This window comes from Anomaloglossus baeobatrachus, chromosome 4, assembly GCF_048569485.1.
Source record: "Anomaloglossus baeobatrachus isolate aAnoBae1 chromosome 4, aAnoBae1.hap1, whole genome shotgun sequence".
NCBI classification, from domain to species: Eukaryota; Metazoa; Chordata; class Amphibia; order Anura; family Aromobatidae; genus Anomaloglossus; species Anomaloglossus baeobatrachus.
The window spans coordinates 521,563,924-521,577,106 of record NC_134356.1 but is presented as its reverse complement, the minus strand read 5'-3'; the positions used below and the strand labels follow the sequence as shown (position 1 = coordinate 521,577,106).

Sequence of the window (13,183 nt, the reverse complement as noted above, 5' to 3'; positions counted from 1 at the left end):
CCATTCAGCTAGTATTAGTTTTCATCATACATCTTATTAAACAATGCTGCAATTAAAAATTGTACTAACATGACCCTTCACATTAATGATAACACCTTCAGGGATGCTGGTCATTTTTCACGATCTTACACCAGACCTCTATGGCTGTGATGAACCAGTGCTAACCACTGTGGTGTCTTTCTTATCATATCATTTTTATCATTTAGAGTTGTAAATTCAATTACAGTTATTATTAGAATATAATTCAGTTGATAGGCAATATCTTAAAAAAATATGTAAAACTCATTGCTCTGAGCCTCATACAACACATCTCTTTTTATTTTAAATCTGACCTGGGAGAATACAAGGGAATCTGACCGATTACTAGAGACACTTTTTGTAGAATAGTGTTTATGCCTCAGATCCCATATATTTTAAGCGTAATCCTATGACAAGCTGTGTTCTTCCTCAGCAGTGTGAATGATGGCTAGATATTTCCAGCTGTTTGGGTCAATCTGATAACTTCTTGCCCTCTGATCCTGCAAAGAAATAAGCAGACTAGATTTATGTATAAACTATTCTTCTAAATCTCATAAGAGCCCATAGCTCCCAGCGTCCCTTCATATAGTGGGGCCATGTGAGGTCATGACTTTGGCTACTTAGCATGTGAATGGTATTCCCGTATCTTGACATTTGGACCAAAGGGGGCTCTGACTCTCCATGTGTTTGATGTCGTATCCCCTGCTGTTTCTGGAGTGGCGGGATTTTCCCGGTTTAGAAGCTATGATACTGGAGTGATACTACGCTTTATACTTCCACACTAGTTTACAGCGTACGGTGTTACCAGACATTCCCATTATATAAATAGATAAATAATAATAATACTTGTTTTTTGTTCCACAGAGCAACCTCGATCTGGACTACTACAAGCCTCGATCATTAGCTGCTATGTCACATACCTTACATTTTCGGCCCTATCTAGTCGTCCTCCTGAAAGAGGTCAGTGGAAATCTAAATCAAAGTGATATTACACCTCAGCATTCATTTATCTCATTTTAATGTATTGATTAAATGGAAAAATGGATGGGATAATATCATAGTAAATGCTTTTTAGTGTGTACAATACAGTTAACCACTCCCCACTGTCACTCTGTTTGATCCTGTGTGTACAAGGGCTAATTGTGGCTTCATACACTTGCCATGGCCTTGGTTGAACCTTTGTATTGTAATGCTGTCAGCCCGTTTATATGTGTCTGTATGAGATGACAATGACTCCCCCATCCCTATTCTTCATAATAATGGGGATTGTATTCACGATGGGGGTTTTATATCAGTCTCCCAGATAGATCAAACACTGATTGTCAACACATTAAACTGAACATGGCCATTCTGTCACAGGACAAGTTCACAACCAGCAGAACAGTCATTTCCTTCCTTTAGGCTACTGTTTCCTCAGAATTACTTTCTCTTCACATTGTTTCCTTATCACTTATTTTATTATCTTGTCACCATATTATATCCATTAACTGATATCAATGTCTATGATGTACTCCATGCAAACGAGCAAGTTCCCCTGGTTTACCCATCTTTTAATTCTATCCCAGATGATGGCTCTTACAAAGCTCTAAAGATTTCCGAATATTTTTTAGTAATGAAACATATGCTATTTGTAAGGAAATATGGCACTCCTCAGGGATATAGGTGCTCAGATAAGATCCTACCCCGTAAATAGCAGTATTAGGTGAATCTGGCACTTTTAGGAAGATAACGAAGAAAATATTTATTTGTGTCATCCAGTGAATGTTACGTTTCAGTCTCAATGGCCCTCATCCAACATACACTGGTGTAGATGGAGCAGTGAAAGCTGGATGTTAGCAAGAAAGTGTGCACTTCGTATAGAGCTATCGATAATAGATGAAGGTCATTGAGACTGAAACATCACATTTCTTACACTATACTACTCTGGATGACATGAATAAACGATTTCTACATTACGGTATATTCCTAAAAGTGCTGGATTCATTCAATACTGCTATTTATGGGGTAGGACACAATCCAAGTACTTATATACTCAAGGAGTGTCGTATTTCCTTACAAATTTCATGTTTCATTTTTAAACAGATATTTAGAACTCTTTATAGAGTGCTGGATTCATTCAATACAGTTAATAATGAAAAAATGTAACATCTTACATTACCTTCTGCCAACGACCTGTCCAGATCTACACATGTAATGCTGTACCGTGAAGCTTCTGGGTCACAATGTAAAATCTCCAACAGGATTCCAACTATGATAGATATTTACAATGGCTTGCAAAAGTATTCGTCCCTCTTGAATTTTTCAACCTTTTCCCACATTTCAGGTTTCAAACATAAATATAAAAAAATTAAATTTTATGGTGAAGAATCAACAACAAGTGGGACACAATTGTGAAGGTGAACGATATTTATTGTTTATTTTAGATTTTTGGAAAAAATAAAAAACTGAAAATTGGGGCGTGCAATATTATTCGGCCCCTTTACTTTCAGTGCAACAAACTCGCTCCAGAAGTTTATTGAGGATTTCTGAATGATCGAGTGTTGTCTTAAATGACGGATGATGATAAATATAATCCATCTGTGTGTAATGAAGTCTCCGTATAAGTGCACCTGCTCTATGATAGTCTCAGTGTTCTGTTTAAAGCGCAGCTAGCATCATGAAGACCAAGGAACACAAAAGGCAGGTCCATGATACTGTTGTGGAGAAGTTTAAAGCCGGATTTGGTTGCAAAAGATTTCCAAAACTTTAAACATCCCAAGAAGGACTGTGCAAGCGATCATATTGAAATGGAAGGAGTATCATACCACTGCAAATCTACCAAGACCCGGCCGTCCCTCAAAAATGTCATGTCGAAAAAGGAGAAGACTGATCAGAGATGGAGCCAAGAGGCCCATGATCACTCTGGATGAACTGCAGAGATCTACAGCTGAAGTGGGAGAGTCTGTCCATAGGACAACAATCAGTCATACACTGCACAAATCTGGCCTTTATGGCAGAGTGGCAAGAAGAAAGCCATTTCTCAAAGATATCCATAAAAAGTGTAATTTAAAGTTCACCACAAGCCACCTGGGAGACATCCCAAACATGTGGAAGAAGGTGCTCTGGTCAGATGAAACCAAAATCGAACTATTTGGGCACAATGCCTAACGATATATTTGGCGTAAAAGCAACACAGCTCATCACCCTGAACACACCATCCCCGCTGTCAAACATGGTGGTGGAAGCATCATGGTTTGGGCTTGCTTTGCTACAGCAGGGACAGGGAAGATGGTTAAAATTGATGGGAAGATGGATGAAGCTAAATACAGGACCATTCTTGAAGAAAACCTGTTGGAGTCTGCAAAACATGAGACTGGGACGGATATTTGTCTTCCAACAAGACAATGATCCCAAACATAAAGCAAAATCTACAATGGAATGGTTCACAAATAAACATATCCAGATGTTAGAATGGCGAAGTCAAAGTCCAGACCTGAATCCAATCGAGAATCTGTGGAAAAAGCTGAAAACTGCTGTTCACAAACGCTCTCCATCCAACCTCACTCAGCTCCAGCTATTTGCAAAGGAAGAATGGGCAAGAATTTTAGTCTCTCGATGTGCAAAACTGATAGACACATAGCCCAAGCGACTTGATGCTGTAATCGCAGAAAAGGTGCGCTACAAAGTATTAACTTAAAGGGGACAAATAATATTGCACTCCCCACTTTTCAGTTATTTATTTTTTTACAAAACTTTAAAATAAGCAATAAATATCATTCACCTTCACAATTGTCTCCCACTTGTTGTTAATTCTTCACCATAACATTAACATTTTTATCTTTATGTTTGAAACCTGAAATGTGGAAAAAATTTGAAAAATTCAAAGGGGCCGAATACTTTCACAAGGCACTAGTATCGGTCTTCTTAAATGGGCCAGAGAGACCTTTTGGATCCCCCTAGGCTCCTGGGTCAATGTTCTTTCCACCCACTGTAGCTACATCCATGTTTATACGGCCACAGACCTTCTATTTAACTCAAAACAAAGTAATGCAGTGACCGGATGATGTTGGCATATGGTGTCTCTTGGTGGAACCAAACCATGGGTCATCATTGACATCAAACTACAAACCTTATATGACCTTTCCATCTGCACTACAAAGTGGATCCTTGTTGTTTACCATCTGCCTTAAAATAATGCAGCAATTTCTGAATTTGGTGCGTGTACTTACGTGTGATGTGTCGTAGTCAGATATTGATGTTTTTTATGTTTTTTCCTAGTTCAGTACAGAGGCCAGAATATCACAGTGTGTTTCCCAAGCATCAGCCGAAACGGGCTACAGACAGAAGATACATCTATTGCTGTTATTGGAGCCTGCATTATGTATGTCTGCGTCTTGTTCGCGTGGTATGTATAAACTAAGCTATTATATATAGATACCGTAGTAAAAGATAATTTAAACCCATAAGGATGAGCTGTGTGGGGAACTGCAGCACAGCTTCATTCAAGTAAATAGGATCACTGCTGTTCTGTGTAAAGCCAGCTCTCCGGCAGAGCTGTTGTGCTGCATAAAACACACTGAAGGATGATTGTCAGAATGACGCTTTACACAGTGCTGTCCCGCGATAGTGCCACTGGGCATGCGCGAGACCTCGGGAGCACTGGGCGGCATCCTCATGTATGGAAATTAGCAATGGGGGACGGCGTAAAGCGGCAGGAGGCGAATAACGGATGCAAGACAGCCCGCCCCCGTGACCATAAAAAAAATTTGCATACAAAAAAGTAAGACTTTATAAAGTATTTATTTAGGTCTCAAAGGGGGCACAATAGCAACAGGAACCTTTCTAGAATGCAGCCCAGGAGCTGCAGAAGGGGAATCTTTTAGGTTTATTGCGAAATTTCTGCTGACAGGTTCCCTTTATGCATTTTGTTACATTTTTATGTGCCATTATGTTCTTTGGACAAGTTCAGGAGATACATACGCACAGTCCTGGTTAATCAAGCCAGGTGCTCATTATCTGCTCATTCTCTTTCATTACTTTCAGAATTTTCATCCAGTTTTAACTTTATAAATAGACCTTAGGAATAATTTACCTTATGCATTTATGCAGAGGCTGTCTCTGCAACAGACCTTTAAAAAAAACTAATAGACTGCACATAAAATCATCTTTCACCATATAGTAATGTGTAAAGATTAAGAAGAGTTGAAAACAGAAGTGATGCAAACATATTATTTTGGAGATAATTTACTAAATCCTGTCCCATACATGTCTATGAGTCATGGTCTAACAAGACAGCACAAGTGTTAGTCTTCATACGTGAGTAATGTCAGCATTTCACCCCATTCATTATTGCTTCATGAATCAGTAGATGAAACCTCTCATGACCCAATCTTATATTCACATTCCTAGTCAAAGGGAACAAGTCACTAGACATTATTCTTTAAGAAAGAGCATCTCTAACACTTTCTAAAGGCCGCTTATAAAAAGTGGATATACCAGAAGTGTCTGATAGTTGCAAATCCCACATCTTGGACCCACAACTTGGATCCCCCGTCCAACCACCAGTGAGTGGAGAGGTTCTGACTAGTGATGAGCGAGTACTAAAAAGCTCGGGTGCTCGAAGCTCGGGCCGAGCCTCCCAAGATACTCGTGTACTCGGGCCGAGCAACGAGCCCAATGTTATCCTATGGGAGACCCGAGTATTTTTGTGAAATGACCCCCCGGCAGCATGGAGAAACCCTAAAAATGGCACAAAAGTCTCAGAAGAGTGCTCAAATGACATGGCAACAGCATGGGGAAGACCCCTTGAAGCATTTATCACTCAAAAGTCACAGCTGTGAACAATTTTGTCCGCGTTTCACGCCATTTTTACGGACTCACCAGAAAACCTTCCAAAATGACCCCAAAATGATTTTTCATGGCAGAAATGTTAAGGGCACATACCCTATAGTGAGATAGAGCTGGTGTATGTTACTTTTTGAGATTAATACATGAAAGATTTTACGTGAAAACATTGTGTGGCACTCCGATGTCCCTGAGAAGAGACGTACATGAAGGCCTCTTGAGTCTAATGTGCCCATTTTGAGGAAGTGAGTCTTTGTAGTATTTTCCTTTGCCAGGGCAGTCCAAAATTGTGAGGTTCACCAATGCCCCTGCATACAGACGTGCATGATGGCCTGTAAACCTGAAGTGCCCATTGTAAGGAAGTGGGTCTATTTCAGTATAGCCCTTTGCCAGGGCAGCCACAAATTGGGAGGCTCCACATTGTCCCTGGATAGAGACGTGCATGATGGCCTGTAAACCTGAAGTGCCCATTGTAAGGAAGTGGGTCTATTTCAGTATAGCCCTTTGCCAGGGCAGCCACAAATTGGGAGGCTCCACATTGTCCCTGGATAGAGACGTGCATGATGGCCTGTAAACCTGAAGTGCCCATTGTAAGGAAGTGGGTCTATTTCAGTATAGCCCTTTGCCAGGGCAGCCACAAATTGGGAGGCTCCACATTGTCCCTGGATAGAGACGTGCATGATGGCCTGTAAACCTGAAGTGCCCATTGTAAGGAAGTGGGTCTATTTCAGTATAGCCCTTTGCCAGGGCAGCCACAAATTGGGAGGCTCCACATTGTCCCTGGATAGAGACGTGCATGATGGCCTGTAAACCTGAAGTGCCCATTGTAAGGAAGTGGGTCTATTTCAGTATAGCCCTTTGCCAGGGCAGCCACAAATTGGGAGGCTCCACATTGTCCCTGGATAGAGACGTGCATGATGGCCTGTAAACCTGAAGTGCCCATTGTAAGGAAGTGGGTCTATTTCAGTATAGCCCTTTGCCAGGGCAGCCACAAATTGGGAGGCTCCACATTGTCCCTGGATAGAGACGTGCATGATGGCCTGTAAACCTGAAGTGCCCATTGTAAGGAAGTGGGTCTATTTCAGTATAGCCCTTTGCCAGGGCAGCCAAAAATTGGGAGGCTCCACATTGTCCCTGGATAGAGACGTGCATGATGGCCTGTAAACCTGAAGTGCCCATTGTAAGGAAGTGGGTCTATTTCAGTATAGCCCTTTGCCAGGGCAGCCAAAAATTGGGAGGCTCCACATTGTCCCTGGATAGAGACGTGCATGATGGCCTGTAAACCTGAAGTGCCCATTGTAAGGAAGTGGGTCTATTTCAGTATAGCCCTTTGCCAGGGCAGCCAAAAATTGGGAGGCTCCACATTGTCCCTGGATAGAGACGTGCATGATGGCCTGTAAACCTGAAGTGCCCATTGTAAGGAAGTGGGTCTACTTCAGTATAGCCCTTTGCCAGGGCAGCCAAAAATTGGGTGGCTCCACATTGTCCCTGGATAGAGACGTGCATGATGGCCTGTAAACCTGAAGTGCCCATTGTAAGGAAGTGGGTCTATTTCAGTATAGCCCTTTGCCAGGGCAGCCACAAATTGGGAGGCTCCACATTATCCCTGGATAGAGACGTGCATGATGGCCTGTAAACCTGAAGTGCCCATTGTAAGGAAGTGGGTCTATTTCAGTATAGCCCTTTGCCAGGGCAGCCACAAATTGGGAGGCTCCACATTGTCCCTGGATAGAGACGTGCATGATGGCCTGTAAACCTGAAGTGCCCATTGTAAGGAAGTGGGTCTATTTCAGTATAGCCCTTTGCCAGGGCAGCCACAAATTGGGAGGCTCCACATTGTCCCTGGATAGAGACGTGCATGATGGCCTGTAAACCTGAAGTGCCCATTGTAAGGAAGTGGGTCTTTTTCAGTATAGCCCTTTGCCAGGGCAGCCACAAATTGGGAGGCTCCACATTGTCCCTGGATAGAGACGTGCATGATGGCCTGTAAACCTGAAGTGCCCATTGTAAGGAAGTGGGTCTATTTCAGTATAGCCCTTTGCCAGGGCAGCCAAAAATTGGGAGGCTCCACATTGTCCCTGGATAGAGACGTGCATGATGGCCTGTAAACCTGAAGTGCCCATTGTAAGGAAGTGGGTCTATTTCAGTATAGCCCTTTGCCAGGGCAGCCAAAAATTGGGAGGCTCCACATTGTCCCTGGATAGAGACGTGCATGATGGCCTGTAAACCTGAAGTGCCCATTGTAAGGAAGTGGGTCTATTTCAGTATAGCCCTTTGCCAGGGCAGCCACAAATTGGGAGGCTCCACATTGTCCCTGGATAGAGACGTGCATGATGGCCTGTAAACCTGAAGTGCCCATTGTAAGGAAGTGGGTCTATTTCAGTATAGCCCTTTGCCAGGGCAGCCAAAAATTGAGAGGCTCCACATTGTCCCTGGATAGAGACGTGCATGATGGCCTGTAAACCTGAAGTGCCCATTGTAAGGAAGTGGGTCTATTTCAGTATAGCCCTTTGCCAGGGCAGCCAAAAATTGGGAGGCTCCACATTGTCCCTGGATAGAGACGTGCATGATGGCCTGTAAACCTGAAGTGCCCATTGTAAGGAAGTGGGTCTATTTCAGTATAGCCCTTTGCCAGGGCAGCCAAAAATTGGGAGGCTCCACATTGTCCCTGGATAGAGACGTGCATGAGGGCCTCAAAACATTAAGTGTCCATTTTAAGGAAGTGGGTGTATTATAGTATAGCCCTTAGGCAGGGCAGCCAAAAATTGGGAGGCTCCACGTTGTCCCTGGGTAGAGACGTGCATGAGGGCCTCAAAACATTAAGTGTCCATTTTAAGGAAGTGGGTGTATTATAGTATAGCCCTTAGGCAGGGCAGCCAAAAATTGGGAGGCTCCACGTTGTCCCTGGGTAGAGACGTGCATGAGGGCCTCAAAACATTAAGTGTCCATTTTAAGGAAGTGGGTGTATTATAGTATAGCCCTTAGGCAGGGCAGCCAAAAATTGGGAGGCTCCACGTTGTCCCTGGGTAGAGACGTGCATGAGGGCCTCAAAACATTGTTCCCATTGCAAAGGAGCGGGTCTCCTGTCGTTGTAATGTCCATTCTGCAAAGAATGGGCGAAAAAATTTACCACTGGGGGTATACCTGAAACAAAGGCCTAAGTATTGCAATTTGTAACGGTCATCATCATGGTGGCGCATGAGGAGAAGGAGGAGCAGTCCAGCGATTATCCAAAGTCCAGAAGTGTGTACCCATGGGTGAGTGGAGGTACATGGCAAACTTTAAATTCCGCTCTCATTTGCTGGTGGTGTGGTGAAGTCTGGCCCAATCCAACCCTTGTTCATCTTGATCAGAGTCAGCCTGTCAGCATTTTCAGTTGACAGGCGGGTGCGTTTATCTGTAATGATTCCACCTGCGGCACTAAAAACACGCTCTGACAAAACGCTAGCAGCAGGGCAGGCCAGGACTTCCAAGGCGTAGAGAGCCAATTCATGCCACGTGTCCAGCTTGGATACCCAATAATTGTAAGGCACAGAGGAATGTCGGAGTACAGTTGTTCGATCTGCAAGGTACTCCTTCAGCATCTGGGCAAACTTAGGATTTCTTGTGGCACTACCCCGCACCTCAGGCGCTGTGGTACGTGAGGGGCTGAGAAAACTGTCCCACATCTTAAAGACTGTTCCCCTACCTCTGGCGGATTGGACTTGTGCCTCTCTCGGCTGTACGCCTCGGTTGTCCACTGATTCCTGACCTATGCCGCTAGCGTTTTGTGAGGGGAATGCTTTGCCTACTTCCGTGAGTATGGCCTTCCGGAACTGCTGCATTTTGGTTGACCTCTCCTCCACGGGAATAAGAGACAAAAAGTTCTCCTTGTAGCGTGGGTCTAACAGTGTTACCAACCAGTAATGATTGTCGGCCAAGATGTTCTTAACGCGAGGGTCACGAGACAGGCAGCTTACCATAAAGTCAGCCATGTGCGCCAGACTCTTAACAGCCAGGACTTCAGTAGCCTGACCAACAAGATGACTGAACATGCTGTCCTCCTCCTCCTCCTCCTCCTCCTCCTCCTCATCTACCCTGTCCTCTGGCCAGCCACGCTGAACCGAGGATATGACTGGTGTGCATGTCATATCCTCAATTTGGCCGGAGAGTTGCTCCATGTCTTCATCCTCCTCCTCGTCATAGTCCTCCACTGCACGTTGTGATGAGACGAGGCTGGGCTGTGTGTTATCACCCACACCCACTACTGTTTCTTGCTGCAACTCATCGCGCTCCGCCTGCAATGCATCATGTTTGTTTTTCAGCAGAGACCGTTTTAGAAGGCAGAGTAGCGGTATGGTGACGCTAATAATGGCGTCATCACCACTCACCATCTTGGTGGAGTCCTCAAAGTTTTGGAGGATGGTACATAGGTCTGACATCCATCTCCACTCCTCAGGTGTTATGTGTGGAGTTTGACCCATTTCCCGACGGCTTAGGTGATGCAGGTACTCAACAACTGCCCTCTTCTGCTCACATATCCTGACCAACATGTGCAGAGTTGAATTCCAACGCGTGGGGACATCACACACCAGTCTGTGAGCCGGAAGATGCAAACGGCGCTGAAAGCCGGCAAGGCCGGCTGAAGCAGTAGGTGACTTTCGAAAATGTGCAGACAGGCGGCGAACTTTTACCAGCAGATCAGACAGCTCTGGGTATGACTTTATAAACCGCTGAACCACGAGGTTGAGCACATGGGCCACGCATGGAACATGTGTCAGCTGGCCTCGCCTCAAAGCCGCCACCAGGTTCCGGCCATTGTCACACACGACCTTTCCTGGCTTTAGGTTCAGAGGTGTGAGCCAGTGATCTGCCTGCTGTTTCAGAGCTGTCCACAGCTCTTCTGCATTGTGGGGTTTGTCACCTATGCAGATTAGCTTCAGCACAGCCTGTTGCCGCTTCGCCGAGGCAGTGCTGCAGTGCTTCCAGCTTGTGACTGGTGTGGAGGGCACAGTGGATGAGGATGCGCAGGAGGAGGAGGAGGCTGAAGAGCATGACATTCCGGAGCTGTAGAGTGTGGGTGAAACACTGACTGAGGTAGGGCCTGCAAACCTTGGTGTGGGAAGGACGTGTTCCGTCCCTCGCTCAGACTGGGTCCCAGCTTCCACAATATTAACCCAGTGTGCCGTCAACGAGATGTAGCGGCCTTGCCCACAAGCACTTGTCCACGTGTCTGTGGTTCGGTGGACCTTGGGTGAAACAGCGTTGTTCAGGGCACGTGTGATGTTTTGTGACACGTGGTTATGCAACGCGGGGACGGCACACCGGGAGAAATAGTGGCGGCTGGGGACCGAGTAACGTGGGACAGCTGCCGCCATCAGGTCACGGAATGCTTCTGTCTCCACCAGCCTAAAAGGCAACATTTCCAGCGCAAGCAGTCGCGAAATGTTAGCATTTAGAACTGTGGCATGTGGGGTGTTGGCAGTGTATTTGCGCCTGCGTTCAAAGGTTTGCTGAATGGATAACTGAACGCTGCGCTGGGACAAGGACGTGCTTGATGATGGTGTTCTTTCTGCGTAGGCAACTGCAGGTGCAGGAGTGGAGGAGGCTTGTTCGCAGGCAGCATGGACAGGGGATTGGCTCGCATGCACAACCAGCGAAGACGTAGCAGTGACATCAGCAAGCACTGCTCCTCGACTCTGTTGTACTTCCCACAAAGTCGGGTGCTTGGCTGACATGTGCCTGATCATGCTGGTGGTGGTCAGGCTGCTAGTTTTGGTACCCCTGCTGATGCTGGCACGGCAGGTGTTGCAAATGGCCTTTTTTGAATCATCTGGATCCAACTTAAAAAACTGCCAGACTCGGGAAGACCTAACATTTGTACAGGCACCTTGTGTCGTCGTGTTGTTCCGGGGAACGGTTGCCTGACTTCTGCCTGGGGCCACCACCCTGCTTCTTACTGCCTGTTGTGATGCTACGCCTCCCTCCCCCTGTGCACTGCTGTCCTCGCTCTGCATATCCTCCTGCCAGGTTGGGTCAGTTACTGGATCATCCACCACGTCGCCTTCCTCTTCCGCACCCTGCTCCTCCTCCTGACTTCCTGACAATTGTGTCTCATCATCGTCCACCACTTGTTGAGACACGTTGCCAACTTCGTGAGAACGTGGCTGCTCAAATATTTGGCCATCTGTACAGACGATCTCCTCATGACCCACTTCAATATGAGCTGGCGAGAGGCCAGAATGTGTGAATGGAAACGTGAACAGCTCTTCCGAGTGTCCAAGTGTGGGATCATTAATGTCCGAGGAGGACGTGTACTCAGCCTGGTGGTAGGAAGGAGGATCAGGTTCAGAAATGTGCGGTGCAGTATCACGGCTACTGACACTTGACCGTGTGGAAGACAGAGTGTTTGTGGTGGTGCCAATCTGACTGGAAGCATTATCTGCTATCCAACTAACAACCTGTTGACACTGGTCTTGGTTCAAGAGCGGTGTACTGCTGCGGTCCCCAAGAATTTGGGACAGGACGTGCGAGCGACTAGATGTGGCCCTTTGTTGTGGCGAAATTAGAGCTTGCCCACGACCTCGGCCTCTGCCTGCACCACCATCACGTCCACTTCCTTGTTCCTTGCCAATGCCCTTGCGCATTTTGCAATGCTGTGCACTGCTGACGTGTATATTCACTACTTGTGCGTTATATTAAAGTTTCTGGAAATTGCACACAAGTGCACCTGTACGCTGCCACCAACAGGCACACACGTGCGGTTTTAAAAACCAAGCACGGACGCAATAAGAACCTAACAGGTTTTTTTGGGGAGCGACAATTACAGACAAGTCAGACACTATCTGGACTGTTTTACACTGTGTACACCAGCCCCAGATATGATGAAGGCTGGTATACGGTCACCACTACCCTGCCTGCCTGCCTGCCTGTATACTGGTACAATAGTCCTGACAAGGACTCTTTTGGTCACTAGCCTGTATTCAGACCTGGCTATCCCCTGCCTGTATATAGCAACAGTAGTCCTGAGAAGGACTCTGCTACTGTACTCCGACCTGGCTATACCCTGCCTGCCTGTATACAACTAGAATAGTCCTGAGAAGGACTTTTGGTCACACTGTTTGCAGCCCTGCAACTGAAAAAGCTATAAAGGGCCGCAAAGCTTTCCCTGAATCAGCGACACTCTCCCTGCACTGACAGTCTGGATAGCTGTGAGCAGAGCACAGCGCGCCGGCCGATATAAAGGCTCGGTCACGCTGTGCAGGCCGGCCAATCACTGCAATTCCACAACTAACAGGGCTGTGGCATTGCAGTGGTCTGCCAGCCAATCCCTGCATGAGGGCTGACTCTCAAAAGAGCGCCA

The 13,183-nt window shown here is 46.0% G+C and overlaps 1 protein-coding gene across 1 annotated transcript in view; it reads left to right on the top strand.

The window, feature by feature from the left end:
• The window catches only part of SERINC4 (serine incorporator 4), a 117,565-nt gene that overhangs the window by 57,735 nt on the left and 46,647 nt on the right, over positions 1-13,183 (top strand). Inside the window, exons 8-9 of the mRNA XM_075343721.1 lie at positions 883-978; positions 4,276-4,402. Of these exons, the coding sequence (XP_075199836.1) occupies positions 883-978; positions 4,276-4,402 (223 nt within the window). The remainder of the gene's footprint in view (positions 1-882; positions 979-4,275; positions 4,403-13,183) is intronic.